The 22,667-nt window shown below is 27.8% G+C and overlaps 1 protein-coding gene across 1 annotated transcript; it reads right to left on the reverse strand.

The window, feature by feature from the left end:
• Positions 1-5,811: 5,811 nt before the first annotated feature.
• On the reverse strand, positions 5,812-9,160 carry LOC112274661 (cysteine synthase). The gene is made up of 10 exons (XM_024504323.3): positions 8,799-9,160; positions 8,221-8,330; positions 7,901-7,958; positions 7,477-7,740; positions 7,210-7,347; positions 7,018-7,069; positions 6,751-6,830; positions 6,552-6,611; positions 6,131-6,211; positions 5,812-5,984 (listed from the first exon to the last, which is right to left on the reverse strand). Exons 1-10 carry the CDS (start codon positions 9,051-9,053, stop codon positions 5,892-5,894), a joined length of 1,191 nt encoding a protein of 396 aa, XP_024360091.1. The 5' UTR covers positions 9,054-9,160; the 3' UTR covers positions 5,812-5,891.
• Positions 9,161-22,667: the final 13,507 nt, after the last annotated feature.

Genomic DNA, 22,667 nt, shown 5'->3' on the forward strand with positions numbered 1-22,667 from the left:
AGTAACTTCCTAGAATCTACTAGAATATTCTAAGAATCTTCTAGAGCCTTCTAAGTGAATCTTTAGGGAATCTTCAAAGAATCTTTAAGGAATCTTTGAAGAATATTCTAAGAGAATATTCAAGGAATCTTTTGGAAGTTTCTAGAGACTTCTTTCTAGAAGGTTCTAGAAACTTGTCTCTAGAAAGGTCTAAAGACTATGTCCCTAACATTTATGCCTCCATTTTCCTAATGATTTCATTTCACCAAGTTTAAGATTAAATAAAACCTCATTAACTTTTTTTATAGATAAATAATCCTAATTGTATAAATAATATTACTTTTTAAATAAAAATAATAATCTATTGTAAATATTTACAACAAAATATTCATCCAAACTAATAATTTAAGTGAAGTCAAAAAATTTGAGTTTTTTTATTTAGTTAAGTCAATGAATCAAATGAATCTAACTAAAGAAGGCTTTATAAAATAATTCAAATACTATGAAGTATAGATGAATTTTTTCTAGTCAATTAATGGGCTTAAATTTGGTACATGGTTTTCTTCTTTGCTTATTCTATATTGAATACAATAAGGAAGCAAAATCTTTTATCTAAATAAACGTTTTTTTATTTGAATATTTAATTTTTTTTCATACAATCATAAATTTAATTTTTGATGGCATGTATTATTTATAAAATTATTTTTATATAATTTTTTAAATTTAATTTAAATAATTTTTTTAATAATAATAAGAAAAAAATTTACTAATTAGTATAAAATTTTATTTTTATTATTCTTTAAATATTAATATTTTGGAAAATTTTGTATAAATTTTAAAAAAATAATATAATTCTAATATATAAAATTACTAATACTAATAATAGTTATTTTTCTCTTTTGAATTTATTTTATTTTAAATTTTTTGACGAACTTGAGTTCATATTATAAGCTCTTCATAAGTTCTATATTATTTTTTCTAACTAATTTATTATTAGTTGATGATTCTATATTATACTGATTAATTATATTGTACTGATTAATTATATTATACTGATTAATTATATTATGTTATATTATATTTCTACTTTGGCATCATTTTATTTTTTTATTTAAAATTTCTAGTATAGTATTATTCTATTATTATCTAAAAATAAGCTCCTACAAGAAGAGACCATAAGATCTTTATTGTTTAAACATGCATAAGTTTATTTGCAAACATAGCTTATTGAAGTATGAAAGCATATTTAAACTATGTGCTTAGAAAATTCATAGTTAAAAAATATGTTATAGTGGCTTTTTATGGCTATGTTTTTTGAACTCTCTTACATCCCTAAAATATATATAGGAATTATTATCAATTTCTTGTATGTAAGTATGCAAGCAGCATTGATATTTTTTCTTACTTTTCTCATCCAAGCATTTACTATAATCTATGTGTGCCAAATGAGCCAAATGAGCCAAATAAGAAATGACTCTTTATTTATTCTACTTTAGTTCTAAAATAATTTCTATTTAATCTCAAATATATATATATATATATATATATATATAAAATAATATATTTTGTCAAAGAACTATTAAGATAAGTTTTAAAAATATATAGTTGTATTGCAACTACCATACTATTTTGTATTGTATTTTCTCAGAGAGCACTCTTTTCTCTATAAGAAGTTGTAAGAATTAAACTTGTATTTCCTTAAGCATTAGAGAAAATAAATATTTTATTCATCTCAGATTGATTTTTTTTATATTTTACCCCTTGGAGGATGACATATAAAATATCTTGTTTAGACTATTATCTACTTTAATATTGTATGATTTAAAAATAGACTTATTATTAAATATAGATTGTCTAAGGTTTTTAATAAAAAGTTCATTTTTAAAATTTAGATGGCTTTACAAGCTATATAAATACATTAGTTTGCACAAATTAAATACAATAGATTACCATCTTTACTTCTTATTATATCATTATAATTTCAAATAATAATTTAGGCTAATTTGTATTAATTTAGAAATAGAGAAAAATCTATATCTTATCTATAAAATGTAGAATGTCTTATTAAAAATAAAATATTAATGATTGAAAAAATTATCAAATCATAAATTTTTATACGCTTGTAAATAGCTTTTATAGATTGAATGATAATTATTATAATATAATATATTGTATTATTTGTATTTCTATTTTATATGTCTTTAATTTAATAAATTTTAGCCTTGTATATAAAATAATATCATCTTTTCTAAAAGTAATAGTATTGATGAAGATTTATAGTACTTCATATTAAAATAGAAAATTTAAAAGTAAATAGAAGGTATATGTTATATAGTCTTTAATCATAATTTGTTAAGCAATACAAATTTTCTTCCATATCTTGGATCTTTTGTAATATTTTAGAATAGCCTTGATGATTTATTACAGATTAAGACTTCATAAGTTTGGTCCTTTGATCAATTGTAAAGGAAGTGATATATCTATATTTGATGAAGTTGAAAAGAAATAATCTTTTTAGATTAAAAACTTTTAATATCCATTGAGAAGCCAATGTTTTAAATGTTGTTTTGGAATCAAAGAGGTTTAGTCCTTTATTTTATAGTAGAGTAGCTAGAAATTGGCTTAGTATCATATTTATATATTTTTTTCTTTATTAACCTATAAAAATTTATATACTATTTTTTAAAAAAATCAAATGATTGTACTGAATCTATTTTAAATGAAATAAATAGTAGATATTATATAACATAATTTGATAAAAATATTTTATTCATTTAATTTAATTTGATTGAACACCAATATTTTAGTTTTTGATTTATACTTTTTTATAAAAAAAAAGAAGTTATAACTATGTGATGATATTTCTAAATCATACATAGTTCTTAAAAATATATATTTTACCATTATTAATCTAATACCATTAATATCTAGTAGTATAAATATTAATATAGGTAAAATTGAGTAAATAAATAAATAAATAAATTACCTCATAATTTTTTATTTTATGATAAGACCTCTTACTAGGGCTTGAAAGAACGCCCTTCTACCTAGAAAGTCTTCAATTTTCTTAAGTTACTTATTTTTATGATATTCCAAAAGGTCTTGAAAAATTTACTACCTTCTCTATTTGGTCTTAATGTCCTATCACTTCTTAGGACTCTTAAGATATGTAGTATGTGGAATATCAAGTATTTTCTCATGAATTTGAGAAGCTTTGTTTTTCTTGTATAAATAGAATAAGCAGTCGAAGATAATTTGGTTTAATTCTTCAATCTCTTATTTTGATTCTTCTAAAGTATATTTTTTTTAAATTACGTTTTTTTTTTGTTTCTTCACTGATTTGAAAATATATATATATATATATATATATATATATATATAATAAAAATTATTGAATGATATATATATATATATATATATATTAGTACTTTTTCATATTCTTTCATTGTTTTTTAAATCAGGCTATGATATCTTATTGGTGGAAAAATTCTTCTTGCAATATTATGTCTTAGAGATCAAAGTTTAATCTATCAATCATATTCCAATCTCCTTCCATGATCAATTCCATGTCCCTTCAAAAAGTAAAGTGAACTTTGCAACATTCTCTTTCCTTGTCTTAAAATTCATTTAGTACATCAACATTTGTTATACCTATCATTTCTAATAATTAAAATTTCTAAGATAATCTATAATTTTTTGTTATCCATGAGTAAACTGTTAGATATAATTAAGTATTTAACAGAAGGTTCTAAGAGGATATAAATCCCTCTTTTATTTGTTCCATCTTTAATTAATTATAAATAAAAGCTACTTCTAAAATAAAGTAATTTAATTTTTTTAATAATTTTTGCCTTAGTTCACTTATATTAATACTATTAAGCTTATTTAGTTGCTATCTTATTATCTTTCTTTTTAAATATATATATATATATATATATATATATTAGTATTAATTTTAGATCTAAAAATATATAAGGATTCTTCTATATCAACTCATTAAAAGATTTGACTTCAACTTTAGTAAACAATGCTTGTATTCATAGCTTAAAGTTGGTTGTTGCTAAAAAGAATTCCTTAAGAAATCTAAGTTTGTGGTTAGCATTTATTTTAAAATTAGAAAGACCTTTTTTCTCTTCTATAATCAAAATTGGTACATGTAGATATCCATAGGTTGGTTTTTTGTTTGAATTTGGTCTTTGCATAGTTGGCATTGTATTTTCATGAAGTAACAACTTTTTCTATAACTTTTATAAAATAAAATAAAATAAAATAAAAATCTTGTTTATTTCTCTAACTTTGGCAATCTCTTAGATAAATAATCTAAATAATGCTTATGGTTGTAAAGTACTTTAGTTGAGAGTTGGTTTTGATCTTGTGGTTTTTTCTTATGGAGTTTGTTATTTAATTTTTCTATATTGAATTAAAGTAGTTAGAGTCACATGTATCTTCATGGTTCCATTTGGATTGGAATTCTTCTATTAATTGTTACCTAATTGCATGTTTTAAGTAAATAATTCATCAAGTTTATAGTTGTATAGCCAACTTTGAGTTCTAATTTTGATTAGAATCTTGTAAGATTGGAGAAAGGTTGAATAGACTCTATTTTTATATTGGAGCAAAATTTGGTTTATAAACTTGGTTCTATATGTATCTTATAGTTTTTTGTTATTGTTTACAAATAGCTAGAAACTTTTCCTTTCATTAAATGCCTTGTGGTTGGTGTGAATGGCTATAAATTTTTTTAACTTTTTTTGTTTTAGTATTCTTGTATAAATAAAATTTATCAAGACAAAACTTTGAAAAAAGAATATATTCTTGCATCACTATAAATAAAAATAAATAAATAAATAAATAAATAAATAAAAATAAGAGATAGATATAAGATAAATAGAAATTAAAATTCTTATTATCAATTATGAAGAATGTATAGATTATTGTGTTAAGATTAGAACACAAGAAAGGTATTAACATAAGTGAGGATGGTCTTATTCTTGCCTCCATATATAAATTCAACAAGAAAATCTTATAGAAGCTTTTTGAAGGAGTAGAAGGCTTTTGGCCCAACCATTAAAATGTAAGTTGCTTTGTACACAACATCCTAAAAGTCAATGACATAGTTGCATTTTGATGAAAGTTATTTTAGTTGCTTATGGTTTGGCTACCTTACAAATTTTTAAATTGCTAAAAGAAATATAATATTAATTTTTTGATTTGTAAACAATAACAAAAAATTGTAAATATAAATGAATGTGTTGACATGTTTTATCTTATATGTAAAGAATTTATGCAAAACAAAGATGAGAGTTAATAGATTTTTGTTCTTACAATAGAAGGTTAAATCTTTCTTTTAACAAATATTGATATAATCCAATACAAAGATATGTACTAGAGAGGTTCTCCTGTGAAATAAGGATTCTTTAAATAAAGGTCCAATACAAAGATATGTACTAGAGAGGTTCTCCTGTGAAATAAGGATTCTTTAAATAAAGGTCTTGGATTTGGGTTTAAATAATATCACTATTTTTGGTTCACTCCTTCCATTGATTTATCAACCTAAATCAAACAAGGTTTAAAATATTGCTTCTTCCATTAGACTATGGTCTATGAAATTAAGCAATCATTGAAAAAAAAGGAGATCCAACTAAACCTACATTTAGATGTACCCTTAGTTCAGATATTCCTCCTGCATAATGCTCACTTTGGGAGTAGATTCTCTATGATCCAAAAATCTACAAAAGTTAATCAGAAAGATGATATTGCTGTAGGAATTGGGTTCATAAAATACGGTACAAATTTAGCGAGGTCATAAAAATATTCATCCTGACAAGACAGTAACACTTCAGTGATTTTTTATTTCCGAACAGCATAACCGTAACAGATAGGAAGGGACCCCCTAAACTAATGAACCTAAACTACGTCTCTGGCTTCATCGCCTCGGCTTCTTCCCGGATGGATTGAAACAGAACTGAAGACAAATACCGCTCCCCAAAGCTAGGAAGAACCACCTGCGAGAAAAATTTCACAATGACAGTGCTTTAATAACCAGACAGATTACTCCATATCCCAATTTAGGAAAGCACACAAACCATAAATCAAGATCTTAAAAAACGAATTCAAAGAAGTGAAAAGAGAGACTGAATAGATTGCTTACAGCAATTAATTTGCCCTTATTTTCTGGTCTCTTGGCAACCTCGATTGCAGCAGCTGTAGCAGCTCCTGAGGAGATTCCCACCTGCCATCCACACGGTCAACATGCAGCTCACGTCAGGCTGGATCGCAGTAAAATAATGTCACAATCCTGGCCCTTATTTCAGGAAATAGACTTTGTATATACAATGTGCCGGACAGATTTACAGGCCTGCATTATCAAAGAACGAATCTAAGACCCTGAAGTTGAAACAGAAACTGAGGACTAAATGCAGGATATGATTGTTTCTTTCCATTCAGAACACTTCTGCCCAGAACACTGTTGACATACTTTCACATCTATCAGATAATGCGACTAAAGATGGAACAATATCGACTCCTCCTTGTAGATGAACGTTTTCGAGTATATGATCCACAGCACTTACCAGCAAACCCTCCTTCAAAGCAAGTTGCTTAGCCATTTCCACAGCATCATTGCTGGAAATCTGTAGAACCCGAAATCTTGTCGAGTGAGCTTAATGAAAATTTGATTCCTACTAACGCAGCAAAGTAAAAAATTGCAAGGCCTCAACTAACCAAATTACACTAGGAGTAAGACAATGGCTTTAAAGAAACATAAATAACCTGGATAATTTCGTCAAGGATCTCCACGTCAAGAATGCCAGGAATGAACCCTGCTCCAATACCCTGAATCTTGTGAGGTCCTGCCATAGAAACATGTCAAGTACTGATTTCATATTTACTGTTACGTCGTAATATTCCTAGTTTACACTCAAGTAAAGTGATGTTCATAGTAACCAAGCATGGTCTTGCCTGCCCAAAGACAGAATCTATGGTCTGATATAATTTAGTCTGAAAAGGGTGTAGGATGTTTAGAATGTAGTTTTGTACCTGGCTTGCCTCCAGAAAGTACACTGCTCTCAGTTGGCTCAACTCCAATAACCTGTAATCAAAACAGTAACAAAGGTCAGAATAATGAGATCTACCAGGATGCACTGCGAGTTTACAAGCATGCAAAATCGAACATCAATATTGGAACTTCAGATGGCTTTCAACGATCTACGAAGAGATGACTAAACTCACTTTCACACCAGGGTTTTGGCTTTTCAAGAAGCGACCGGCTCCAGTTACAGTTCCGCCAGTACCAATACCAGCAACGAGAATATCAACCTTACCAGCCGTGTCTTCCCAGATCTCTGGCCCGGTGGTCTCAAAATGCACCTACATGACACAAACAACGATCAGCAACTACAACATCTTCTGATAAACATGAGAACTACCCTCAACTATCATTTTTTCAAGACTTCACATAAGTCAGTATTTACAACCGCCACATGCCGGATGAAATACCTTCGGGTTAGCTGGATTCTCAAATTGTTGGAGCATGTACGAATTGGGAGTTTTCTTCACAATTTCTTCCGCCTTCTGAACAGCGCCTTTCATTCCCTTGGCTGGGTCGGTAAGAATGAGTTCCGCGCCGAAGGCCCTCAATAGAATACGTCGCTCCAAACTCATTGATGCAGGCATAGTGAGGATGAGCTTGTACCCTTTGGCAGCAGCGATGAAAGCCAAGCCAATGCCGGTGTTGCCACTGGTCGGCTCCACAAGGATGCTCTATTTATGAAAAAAATTATGAGATGTTAAGGTTCCAAATTATCTGAAGATACTTTTGTTCCAGAATTCAGTAAAATACTTCCAAGTTGCCCACGACTAGGAAGTATTCTCTACAAAAATTCAAAATATACAAGGATCAAGATTTCGCTGAAACACAAACCTTTCCTGGAGTAATCGCACCCTTGCTCTCTGCGTCAGTGATCATGCTGAATCCAATCCTGTACGTTGAAAACAATGAAATGTCTCAGTAGCAAGCAACAGCACTAATCTAATGACATCCTCTAGATTTGAAACATAACATAAGATCGTTTGCCTCACCGCAGATGCGACAGCATGAGGATCCAGACATATAGCAACCACCTGATTAACTCATCTGCCTTCTCTCTTGTTCATAGGTTATTTCATAGGACTGGGAGCAGAATTTACAGCCATGTTGCAAAAACCAAGTAGCAAAACTTGAGGACATTTGAAGAAGCACACCTATCCTTGACACTGCAGCAAGGCTCCATGATCTCCAACTTGGCCGCAATGTTGGCGACACAACCGTCCACCACTGTATTGAGATAAACCATAGGTGTTTTTCCAATCAACTGCAATAAACCACATGTAAATTAAAGGGGTAGAGAAGCTGATCATCACATCGATTCGACCGAATAAATACTGGCCATTCCAGATTTGATAATCTTGCATCGTGCATGATGTGCAATAGTTACATTCAAATCCGAATCGCATCAAATTCTTCAAAGAACACGAATACTACTATCTTGTATCACAAAAATATGTTCTGAGTTTCTGGCCTTCTCAAAACCCTAGTAATTCACTGCTTTGATATTTTGCGGAACCATAGAATGAGTCCCCGACAGGCTTTGAATCATCGCTGAAATAAGTCACTAACACAGAATTGACAAATCTAAGCCTAACACTTTCAGGAAGAAGAGAAGAGGCTGCAATCAGTCGTGACAATCAGTTCTGATAGCCTCGCACGCCCTCACCAAAACAAGAAGACAAACACCACAATTTTGCAATCAAAGCACCACAATAACAGCAGAAGCATATACCTGAGTAACATCATCCGCAATGTTCATTTCCAGCTCCTTCTCCACAGACACAGCCTGACTGACGATACTCACTCTCCTTGTCCTGTCCACAGTGCTAAGTCCCGTTCTCGTAGTCTTCAACTGACCACCAGCCATCACTGACTTGAAAGCGGCCGCCGTCTTCACCCTTCTGGCCGTAGAGTCCCCGGCCTTCACAACTTGAGGCGCAGCAACGCATCCCACGGCCACATTGCTCGCTTGCATGAGAGCCGCCATGATGCTCGAGACTCACAAACCGAGCAACGCAACAATGGCGATCAAACTCACAAGAGAAAAAAACCAAGCAACGGCAGCAAACGGAGGGGAATTCGCTGGAGAATGCGGGAGGAGAGGAGAGGGTTTAGGAAGGATTTGCCGCAATTTGACGAGGACGAATATCTTCAAATCGATGCGGAGAGGAAGCTGGAGGAATATTCCTCATCGGACGCCTCTGTAGCACCCCCTCGCCGCAGATATTCCGGGCCATGGTTAGATTCTATTCCACCGCATCCAGCCCCCGCCGTTTGCTACCAATGAATGAGTGATGGACAGAATTTGGATGAGGAATCTCTTCGTCTACTTTTCAGTGAATCAGTCCGTGCACTACATCCGACTACCATGGCAACACTTCTGCGATAAGATTAGGTTTAAAATTAGGGAATGTAAAATAGACCCATGCTTTTACTAAAAAGATCCACTTTTGATGAAGAATACTGTAATCATGATGAATGATGAATGTGGTTGGTTTTTATTGGTTGCAGATCTAATAATGAAAAAATGAATCTAAAAATCTTTATTTTTTTTCATGACAATTAGGACATGTGGGCGGATTTAGTAAAAACTTGGGTCTATTGCAAGATGATTGACAATTAAGTTACCCAATAATTTTTTTTTTTTTTTTTTCTTCCTCCATGAAAGATTTAATAACACTTGTAATTTTCATATCTAAAAATCCACTTTGAAATTTGAAAAGCCATGCTATAAAATATAAAAGTCGCCCTAAGATTTTTGTGCTTGCTAAAAATAAATATCCTTTGTGAATCCTGATTTTGGAGAGGATATAGAAGAAGGTGAAATCATGAGATGAATAAAATTATTCTTTTGTCACAAGTCTAAATACATCAATTTATATCTTGATTCTAAAAATTCAAATATATATATATATATATATATATTCTCTTCATGGCCATTTATGATACAATTAACACTACTTCTCAATTTATTTTTAAAAACTTGGCCTACTCACAATATCATTTATACCACCTTAACTTTTTATCTCGTATCTTTTAGGCTATTTTTTCTAAGTACGCAGTCAATTCAATTATGCTTCCTAGTTTTAGCCAATCAAAATATTATCTCTTCGAATCAAGATTGTATTGATGTGAAGCAAATAATAATATTTATTTAATGTTGATTTTCTTAACAAATATATTGCAAGCTTATAAATTATTTGATATCGATATAATATCAACATCTTGTTTTTAATTCTAACTATATAGGTACTTAATTTTATTTAAGTTTATTCAAATGTAGCCTTAACTAAACATTTTTAAAACGATTATTTGATTATATTTAAATGTAAAAACTCAGATTTAAAAAAAATAAAATAATTCAAGATATTTTTTAAATTAATGCTAGAATAATGCAATGATTAGAAAGTTAAGTTTTTTTGCTATAAAATAACCAATAATTTTTTATTTGTGATTTTCTAATGAAATAGAAACTATATTATATATATTAACTATATTCAAATCATTTTTTATTTTATAGCAAAAAACTTAACTTTTTAATTTATATATATATATATATATATATACATACACATGTAAATACTAGCAAAAAATATTTCATATTTATTCTTTCTTTCTTTTTTAAAATAATGTATAAAAAATAATTTATGTACTTTAGTATGCATCTAAATTGTACAATGAGTGTATTGGCTAAATTAAAATCAATACAAATACTCTTACTAAAATTAAAATTTTTGATGAATAAAATAATGCTATAAAATTATTTTGTAACATTAATATCAAATATTTTAAAGCTTCAATTCATCAAAAAAATTACATGTTATAGAAGTGACTACATCTCATTTATTCCTTCAAACTAAAATTTTAAATAAAATTGTAATCAAAGAAAGAAAAATAACTTTTAGAACATTGTCGTTCAAAAGCAAGACTTTAAATGACAAGAAGATTATAGTGATTTTTGAAATAAATATGAAATTTATACATGATAAAACAATTTCTATTCATTGTATTGTCTATCTTAAAAGTTTATAAACTTATTTAAGAACTAATTTCTACTTGGTCTTCAACCGTCTATTTTATTATCAACACTTCTTTTCTACCATTCATTTAATTTAATTCAAAATCAAATATTAAACTTCAGAAATCAAATTGTGATATTGTCAACTGTAGTGAAATAATAACAACAACAATCATGACAATGTGTTGCATAAAAAATTCATCCAATCTAACTTAAAAGGGAGTTTGAATTATAAAAATAACAATCAAAGTATGAAGTTTAGCTTTAGATTTAATAAAACTTAAGAATTATTATTAATTTTTTAAAATTTGATGAAGTTTGATATATAAAATTAATAAACCATCTTTCTAGATATTTTAAAATAGTAATAATTTGAATAAAAAAACCAAAAAACATAACCTATAATCTACACACTTTGAAGTATATGACTACATTAGTTAAATTATTACTTAACAAAATTTAAATAAAACAATGATGTCTTCATCATTTATCAATACATATTAGCATAATAAATGTTATCATATGGCAATGCTAATATAGTTTATATGTAATTGATAATTTTCAAAAAATTATTCTAAATAAATAGATAAAAATTCTTTTATTGACAAAAGTTTTTACAATCTTTTTAAAATTAAAAAATTAAAAAATTAATTATTATTTTTTTTAAAAAATACTACAATATAAAAAATAAAAATAAAAAATCTTTCTTTTTTCTAAACAATAAATAATATTAGATGCATACATTCTTAATTGACATAAAATATATTGCAACTACCTACAAAATAACCACATTAATTTTGTAAAGTAATTTGGTTATATTCTAATTCTATGTAATATTTAAAAATAAGATTAATAATAGTTGTGAATAGAATGGAGCTTAAAGGACTTATGTGGTGGCAAAAAATTAAAATTTTTAAGACACAACACCTATATTGGTAAGTATAGAATTAAATGATATTTTATTCCTACAATGTGCCATATCACAACTACAACCATATATTCAAACTTTAAACTTCTTTATGTATGTGGATGATAAAATATATAAAAAAGTATTGAGTGGTCATCTCATATTCATCCACATATCTTCTATGAAGCATCATGCATAATATTTCTTTACTAAGTTGATATTTAGTTTTTTATTTTAAAATTAAAAAAAAATTAAAATTACATGGAAGAGGCACTTACTAAAATATTGATAACAATTTGTCTTAAAACATATAGAAAGATTAAAAAAATGAAAAAAAAAGAGCCAAAAATAGTATGGATTGATTTGATGAAAATTGGTTTAAAAAAATCATCTATCTTCAAACTTGAGTCCACGGAGCAAGAGAAGATAGAGCCTCCCTCCTTCTAATGTATTTCATTGTGATGGTTTTGTGGCCGCAACAAAGTAGAGTTCCATGAGTAGATGTAGAGAGAGAGGAAAGTATATTGATGCAACAAAGAAAAGGCGAGTATAATGTAGTGAGCATGGATTGAACATACAACCTTGTTTTGTATGGTTTTCATAATAAAATCTCTACCTAGGTTAAAGTAATTTTGAAAATTACATTGTACTTTAGTGGGGCCTTTTGGTTAGATTGTTGTACTCAGATCTACTTTCATAAGCCATTAAGGTAGTTGAGATGTTAGTATGATGGTTTAAAAACTTCTATTCTAAAACAATCAAGTAGCCAGGGAGGTCATACAATAGATAACAAAGAAATAAAGAGATCTAGACTTAAATTTTTGTAGTCAAATGCTCTTTGAGTTAGTTGGTGTGACCTTACTTTTTTTGAGTGAGAAGTTGTTGTTATGATGGATAATATATGTTGAGTAAGAAGTATTCCTTGTCATATGCGATCTATCAATTATAATCATATTTGCTGAGATGTAAGCCTTAGAAGTTGTATATCATTTTTTCTATATTTACTACTTGAAGTAGATTGGCTTGAATGTTTAATGTTAGATCTAATATACTTTATATTTTATTTTCTATGGCTATAATTAATTAAGTCATTTGTAAAAAGTGTGATAGTAAAAAGGGAGTGATGACTAGTTTTAGTGCAATAGTAGCCATAGTAGCATCAATCTTTCTTTGAAGATTGTCCTATAGGAATTGAGTCAATCATGGACTAAAATACCTACTGAGGATATTGATTGATAGTTGGAGATATCAGATGCCTATTTTATTGCGAGTTATTGAAATATAATAGTAATAGAATCTTTCAATATTGATAGCAAGGTGGTAGTATTTGATAATGTATTCAAGAAGATGTAAATTTCTATCAGGGTGGAATTCAAGACAATTAAATGAGAGCATTCAAATACATTAAAAGTTATCAAATCATTTGATAATTGAGTAATAATTTCTTCATTTTTTTAGATAGTAAGATCATGTAGGACCTCTTAGAAGAATTGTTTGATGGCTAAGTCCATGTTGTTATCAAGAGGCATAGATAGTAGATTGTCTATGTGAATGTACTGTATTGATATGTTGTATAGTCAGTTGGATAGCATGGTTGCTAATTGTTGTAGTAGAAAGCTTAGTAGTAGAAGAAATTTACATCTAGAGAGGTCAGAATGCATGACACAAAAGATAGCTATTGTGATCTATATCTTTTTGAAAATATTTGTCATATTTTAAATCTATGGGCCAAGTATTTGATGTAGATTATAGAATTTTAGACTTCCGTTGTGACATGGATCATGGTCTTTCAAGTATAGAAGTTGGCTGCTCTTAGATTAAATGATGTGTTGTTTAGCTCATGAAAATACTTCTAAATCCATAAATTCTATAAAAGTGCATGTTTTACAAACTTAAAGGTCGTAGTAGAGTTTATTACACATGAGATTCTATTATTATAGTATAAAATTGTGATATTTTTGCCTAATTCTTGGAAGGGTGCCAAAAAAGATATGGATCCATATTGTATAGAAGTTGGATAAACTTACTTTTATGCATGAAGTAGAAAAAAAGTTCCATACTAGTACAACCATTAGGCACATCATGAGTGTGTGTTTTGCAATTTCTATTATCAAGTTGCAACTTATACATTTTTTTTCCGTCTAGCATATAGTCTCTATTGTCCAATCAGAAGATCTCAACTAATATGAGTTAGTGCATGGCTGATATTTTCTAAAAAATCTAAAAGTGCCAAATATTATTAAAGAATATTCGATAGTCTATAGAATTATAGCCTTAATTAGATAAATATTGTGTGACCTTTATTATGTTAGACTATTTATTAAGTCATATCTAATAGCCTAATTTAGATGTATAACTGAAGAAGTTACTATGTTTGATATTGCTAGTAAGTTTCCAAAACTAATTGACTGGATCTTAAGGTAGGTAGAAGATGGAGATATTAGAGTTGGTGAAGTTTAGATGGGTTGACAAGGTTGAATATAATGACTGTATCACATATTGAAGTGGTTAGCACTATTTAGATTTGTTTGAAGATACTAAGAAAAATATAGGTGATTCTATCTTATTAGATGAATTCTTCAATGATAATTACTTTATAATGGTATGCTTCCTATCTCTCTTTGTATTCACATAGGACGTGGTAGACATTGATTATTATATTTGTATTTATGATGATCTATTCTTTTGACTTGGGTAGGATAGAATGTGTGGGTGTCCATAGAAGGCATGACACTTCTTTGTTATATTGTAAATATATGTTATGAGATTTGATCTTTTACTATAATATATTGCCTTATAATCAATCTTGAGTATATTTATTTTAGAAGACATTGATACTAAAGACTTGATTTTGTCTTAATGTGCTATATTGCGATGCTCAATAAGTACCTAGTTTTATGCTATTATTATTAAGGATGAAGAAATTTCCAAAGAGAGATTAACATAGAATCTTTTTATGATAATTAGATGGAGTTTATTATAGATTAGGTTTAATTTGTGTCCATATGTAAAAAATTACTTTCCATAGATGAGAGCTAGTTTTGGATGGTTTTTTGGCTTCCATAATTTAGTGTGGATTTGGTGGCAACATTCTTACTTTGGTCATTTTGATATTGGTTATATTACATCTAATAAGGACTTTCTATGTTATGTAGCCAAGTTATAAGGCTCTTATCATCAATTTTGAGAAGAGGAGTGAGGTTTGCATTATCAAATCAAATAGTTTGATTCTTCTTTAGATTAGTGGTTAGATAATTATTTGCTAATCTATCTTAGTTTGGATATTAGTTTCTAATTTGGCTCTCCAAGTATAGTTCTTGACTATGGCCTAAGCTTGTTTAAGTGTCATACCATTGATATATGAATATAAATAAATATACTAAATTGTGGAGTAAAGAATCTAATTAGCTATTAAGATTCTATTTTTAAGATAAATGAATCAAGATTTTTTTATCATAAGAAATTTCTTAAGCATAAACATAATCTTATTGCCTAAGTCTTTGAGGTTGATATAGAAACCAAATGAAAAACCTAAGTATGAAGTACTATCTTCTAAAAAAAATCACTTTATGCTCAAATCTTTCTTCTAAATCTATATTTTGTCTAGTATATTATACAATATTCTACTAATTTTTTGGTGGTTGAACTTTGTCTTCAAGGATAAGTAGAAGTATTCAATTACTTCTATAGTATAATTTGGATTTTTTTTTGAACTATGTAGGTAGAGAGTTGAATCATTGTCAAACATGATATTGATTATAGTAGTGGTATTTGAGAGTGTATGGCTTCATATTTGCTTTCTTTAATTGTCTAAAATGTAGATAAAAATGTCTCTTACTACTAAATATATGTATGATATCAATAGGCATGTCTATCTTATTGAGCATTCAAATGAGAAGATAGATACAAAGGAGTTGTTTAGGCATATTATAGAAGATGCTTGGATGTATAGTATCATGTTTATTTTGACCTATTTTGTATTGAATCCTAGGTAGAGCATGGTGGCTTTAAGAAATGATTAGTTAATGCAGTCATATACATTTTTAAAATCTTATAGAAGAATAATTAGGTTTTTTTATTTTGTTCTATCCAATGTATCACTTTATATACAATGAATATGTTATCAAATATGAACTGGTGTTGTATTATGTGTTGTCTTGTTTAGAAATGCACCGCGCACTTAACTATAGAAGATGAGGTTGTATTTTACAAGTATTCAAGAAACCTTAATAGGTTTCATCCATATGAGAAAGATATAATCCAAATTTCAATTCAAAAGTTTTAAAAAAAAAACTCTTCTTAGTAGCTTCAGTCATACATAAATCCCAATTACCTTATTACTTTCATATTTAAGCAATTTAATTTTTTCTTGTAAGCCTTAATCATAATCAGTGAACTTTGATAAGCTATAACTTCTAATTTGATTGTCCACTTAATGTGAAATTTTGCATATAATTGTTAATATAAGTTTTCTATATGCTTAAGAAATTTCAGTCCAATCTAACTTAAAGATTGTGAGAAAACCTCCAAAAATTGCACTAATGTCACTCGGCCACCAACTTGAAAGGTGATGCAAAAGTTCTAGCAGTGATTTCTCCTTCTTCAATTATTATCTTTAATTCAAAATTGGTATGTAGCTTGATTTTTAAGTCTTCCAATGCTATGCCAAATTTCACCTTGGTCTAACTAGCAGATTTTTAGATATCATAGAAATCCTATCCAACCTCAAACTGCCAATTTTTAGTATATTCTTGTACCAAAACCTAGATATTTCTTAATTGCACTGTTGGATTATTACAAAATTTTACATATACTTAGAATACCTAATTAACCAAGCATTATCAAAATTTGAATTATAGATGTAGTACCAATTTTACGAACTAGCTGAAAAAACTAGCGCTAATTTTATTGCATAAATTCCAAACTACTAATACAAACCCTAACTTTCAACAACAATTACTAAGTTCACACAATTCCTACCAAAACCAACCTTATGTCTCTAAAACAAGCTTCAATCTAGTTCTCAAATCCTAATCTCCAATCTTCAAATAAAACCCTATTTTATCCTAGGCGGTCATTTTAGTGGCTAGAGGTCTAATTTTGATTCTATCTTACAAATAGTATTGTAATACGTGAAGTCTTGCTTGACAATGCTTTGGACACATCACTGTAGAAGGTAGAATGGAAATTGCAACAAAAAAATCCTAATTCTAATAGAACACTAACTAAACTCTAATTAGACCATAACAATGTTAAGCAATCTTTTATCAAATTCAAAGAAATCTCAAAGGAATTACAAAGAAACTATAAGAAATCTTAAAAATTATTAGAATGATCACAAATATTTTTCAAATACATCTCAATTCAATCTTAATTTAATCTTGGTTAAAATCCTATTGGACTTCATTCAAACTTTAGGCCAAAAATTAACTAAATCTTAAATCCTAAACAAATCATAATAAAATCCTAAATCCTAAATCAAATCCTAAATCCTAAACCAAACCCTAACCAAATCCTAATCCAAATCAAATCCTAACCAAATCTTAAATCCTAAACAAAACCCTAACCAAATCCTAATCCAAATCAAATCCTAACCAAATCTTAAATCCTAAACCAAACCCTAACCAAATCCTAAACCCTAAATCAAACCCTAGTAATTCCTATAATAGATTTAAATCTCAATAATAAATAAATTAACTATTGATCTTAACTCAAAATTTGCATACTTCTTAACAATTAAGTTGATAACAAGCACAAAAAAATTGAAAATGATTGAAATTATTAAATAGACAATAACCTCAAATACGTGCTTAGATATTGGCAACCTCTTTCTCTGACCTTGATGCTAATCTCTCAGAGCCAATATCTCTCTTTTTTACTATTTGATTGATCTAAAAATTTTCATATACCTAGTAAAACAAGTCTACTATCCTTATACTTAAAGGTTCACTCCAATCCAACTAGCAAATTACAAGAAATCTTAAAAACTTTCACTAGACCTAAAATTCTACTTTTTGAGATCTTGACCTATTTAAACCTCAATAATCCTCAATTCAACCATTCGATCAAAATAAAATTTATAACACATATTAAGCATAATTATAACCATTAATTTACAAAATTTTACCTTTAGATCTATTAGAAAACTCTCAAAATCACTCAAAACGTCAGCTCTATTTTATTTCACAAAATTCCAAGTCATCTGAAACAAACTTGACTATGTAAAGCCCTTACAAAGTCATTACAAGTTCAAATTACACAAAACTAATGTTCATAGAAACCTTATTTAGTCTGCTATCAAATTTCATTCTCTTATCTGCAAAAGAACCTCAAAATCATCGTCGAGGCTTGGTTTTGTGCTTCAGGGTCTGATTTCGATCTTGGTTCATAACTGGCCCTCTCCGGGTATCAATATCTAATTTTTCTAGGTAATTTTTTCTAGAATTTACTTTTAACTTCTCTTAAAGATGTCTATATCATTTATTTTTCCAATCTATTTTGTTTTGTCTTCTTTATGGCCCTACAAAGTAAGTAGAAGTCACTTTTCTAAAAAAGCAGCATTACTACTAAAAGTTTTATTACCTTCCTATCTTTTATCTGTATTTTTTTACTTTATCTTTTAACTTGGCTCTTCTATAATAAGATCCATATTATCATCTTTTATTATATAGTCATGTTACAATATGACAACGGTCCACCTCCAAGTATCAATCTAACCTATTCTAACAATTTTTAGCCCAATCCTACCCTCAACTTAATTCTAGTATCAACCATATTAATTATTTACTTCTTCTAACCTAATTTTATCAATTTATGGTCTTTCTAAGGTAGTAAAAGAGTCTCTATAATCTAGAAGGTAAAAGTACTAACCAACCTTCAACTTACTAACTATTAAGATAAGAAAACAACCTAAGAGGCTCTTATAAAAGTCATGTTTAGATACCTTGAATTATTATTGAATAAAGATAATTAGATATTAATTAAAAATTCAATTTTGATTATAATTTTATTATGTAGTCATATTATATTATGACACCGGCTTGGTATAAATATATTTTGAGAGTATTAAATCTAAATTGATAGAAATATTTGGATTTCGATAGCTAAGAACTTAGCATAAATTTTATATGTACAATCTAGTAGAAAAATGAAGCACAAATTAGTGATAAGAATTAAATTTCTAATTTTGGATAAAAGTATTATTTGGCTCATGTTGAATTCTTGACTAAGGAAGTGTATTACTATAATCTCTTAGTAGAGTAATAAGATGTCTTATAAAATCTCAACAATGAATTTATGATAGAATTTTGTTGATATTCCATTAAGTCCTATGGTGCACCTATTTGAAATGGCTTCGATAGCATCTTTTATTTCTTTGACCATTATAAGTCATATAAATGATTATTTTAGATTTCAATGATTTTTCTTGAGATGTTGCAGCAACATTTCTATCTTTTCAAGTGATTGTCTTCAATTGTAGAGTCTCAAGCATAGAAAGAAGAGTAATAGTTGTCAGCAAAAGCCTCTATTTTTATTGTATTTGTAATGATTTGTCTGTTGTTTAAAAAAACTTTTAAGATTCTTAATTTTCAAGGCCCATTGTAGGATTCAAAGAATTCTTTACTACATGTATCTCCTATCTTTGTCTAATGAGTCACTTATCTCTTATATTTGTAATCCATTTTTTTTGGCAATGATAATATAGATTGATTTTGGTCTTGTCAAGTTTGCATCAAGCTTTGATATTATTTCAATGATTCTAGAGATTCATCTCAAATTTTTAGCTATTGATGTATTGATTTTCAAATTCTATATTTATATCTTTTTTTCAACATTTTATTTCTTAATTATTTATGTCTTTAACTTCCTTAATTACAATAGCTATTTTGATATTTTGATTATTGTGAGAATAATTTGTGATAGTATATTGCCATACAAAGAGTAATAATGATTTAGCTTTGGATTTTTTAATAATCTAGTGTTGACATGCCTAAATTTTAATTATAAGGGGTGATTCAATCGAATTTTAATAAAAGCTAGTGCATGATAAAAAAAAATATAGAGCATCGATGGTCAGATTCTTGTAACGTCCTTTAATTGTTGGATCTCTTATGAAAGATATATTTGGTCAACTTGAGAGCAAATCATGTGAGATATCTTGCAGCCATTAGCTCCCTTGAACTACTTGTGGCTTACTTTTTAAAAATAATTATTATAAAAGCTATTTGAGAGTTTCAAGTATAAAATGAATTCATTTTAGATAGATATTTTATCTTCGTTGTATTCTATGGTGGCAATATCTTCTAATTTGAGATCCAATTGTTTAATATAATTAAAATATTTTCTATTATATAATACATGGAGAAAAAAAATATATATATTTAATTTTCTTCCAGGGGCTAGCTTGGCTACTAGTATTATTGTTCACATAAATGTTTATGATTTTAAGTGTGAATATGCATATGTCACAGACATACGTATTTATTTCAATAATTACTTATATGATTAGACAAAAGTAAGTAAATGTAGATTAAATTCATAAAATCTTTTGAAAAAACTTTTTAGAAGCTTCATAGACACATTTTGACTTTATATATATTTTTGTAGTTGATTGATAGGTTAGAAACTTAGTCAACAACTTCACCATGTATTGCACATATTGATAGCTTGTGAAACAAGATAATTATGTGGCACATATATAAAAAATTTACCTTGCAAGTTAAAATATGTGTCTTACAAAATTAACACATATTGGAGGTTCTATAGAATATCACCACATAGTTTTTAATTAGATAGTATATATGGAGGTAAGAATGAAATCTTCTTTAATCTTGTCAATGCCTTTGTAGAACTTAGTCTTGTTTCAAGACTTTTTAGTATTCTTATCTTTGGCAATAGCCATTCTAATTCAGTATATTATTATTTTTGAATAATTTTTTAGTCTTTTCAAGTGATACAAGAGAATATTAACAATTTTTTTTTAAAGATTTATGTCTTTGATAATTTGACAAGAATGCTAACTTATTGTTCTTGTCTTGTTTTAGAAGTGAGTAGATTATCTCACTTCTATTATTGTGATTTGAAGGTTGTAGACTACCCACCTTTAAACAAATAATTTTATTTTATAATATTTATTATTTTCTTAAAAAAAGTAGATTATTCTTCTTTATGGAAATTTCTATTTGATATTAGAGGTTATAGATTACCTTCCTCTGATTTAATTTTTTAAAATTTATTTTAGTTGTTTATGAAAGAAAAGATTATGGATGCTACTCTCAACAAAGGTAAGAATAGATTTGCTACTATTGCAAATATTTATGAACTTGTCAATACTCTACGAATAAAAATCTCACCTATTTCTAATGGAAATCATAGAAGTAGTATTCCTATACATATGGAAGAAGTCCAAAGTCTATGCCAAGAAGTAGTGTAGTTGAAGGAAGTAGATAAGACTCACAACCAAATTTTAAAAATCTTGCTTTTATAAGTATAAGAGAGATAAATATTAATATGCCTAAAAAATTTGATAGAACAAGATCAAAATTTCAAAGTTTTTTATAACAAGTTAAGTTCTATTTAAAGTTGCATCCTTTCTAATATCTCAATAGATTTACTTACGTTGGATTCATATGTGTATTTCTATCTAGAATACTCTCTCTTGATTTATATTATTCATCAAAAAAGATTCATGACTATTTTATGATTTAAATTCATTCTTAAAATTATTTATGGCTATATTTAAAAAAATTGATAAAAAGTAACAAAAATTAAGTTCATATTTCTACAATAAAGATCATATTCAATGATTACATGTCCTATTAAATTCCAAAATCTTCCTTGTGACATTGATTAGAATGACAAATCCATTATTAATTAGTTTTAATATAGATTAAAAGACAATACTAAAGATTTATTGTTAATAATGCTAAGAATAGATTTATTAGAATAATTTATTGCTCAAGCCATTACATGTAATAATAAATTCTTTGAAAAATGTCAAAAATAAAGATTTGATTGAAGAAGTATAAGCCAAGCCATAACAACACCTTTTAAATTTTTGAAAGCTTACTTATTTAGGTTAGAGTTTATGCAAATTAACATCATATATTTTAAACTTCTTATTGAACAAGAAAAAACTTATCATTATTAAGAATGTTTGTGCCTATATTAAAGAAAATCGAAGTATATTGTTCAATATTTTCCAAAAAAACTACACAATTATAAAATGTGGAGCATGGTAGCCAAAAAAGATAATGTATCAAAAAACAAGTTTTTCCAATTACAATAGGAATCATGCATCTGAAATCTTATTTGACACCTAATAAAAGTCATCTTCTTTTTTTAGATCTTTCATCTTATTTCACAATAGAAGTTTATTAAGGACTAAAAAATCTCAAAGTCTTAGCTTTGCTAGATTTAGAAGCCTAAGCCTATTTTATAGACAGAGACTTTATCAAAAAAAATAAGAATTATTATTAATCAAAAAAACTATATATATATATATATATATATATAAGTCATACATGGTCATTTGTTGTCTTCTAGACATGTTATCTATGAGAGTTTTCTTTTAGATGTAGCAATTAAAAATCATAATAGAGAAGTAATATTCAATGTGATAAGATCTCCTTCCAATCCAATTATTTTAGGATTATTATGGTTAAAAAAATTACAAC

Source organism: Physcomitrium patens, chromosome 22 (assembly GCF_059467195.1).
Source record: "Physcomitrium patens ecotype Gransden chromosome 22, ASM5946719v1, whole genome shotgun sequence".
Classification (NCBI taxonomy): Eukaryota; Viridiplantae; Streptophyta; class Bryopsida; order Funariales; family Funariaceae; genus Physcomitrium; species Physcomitrium patens.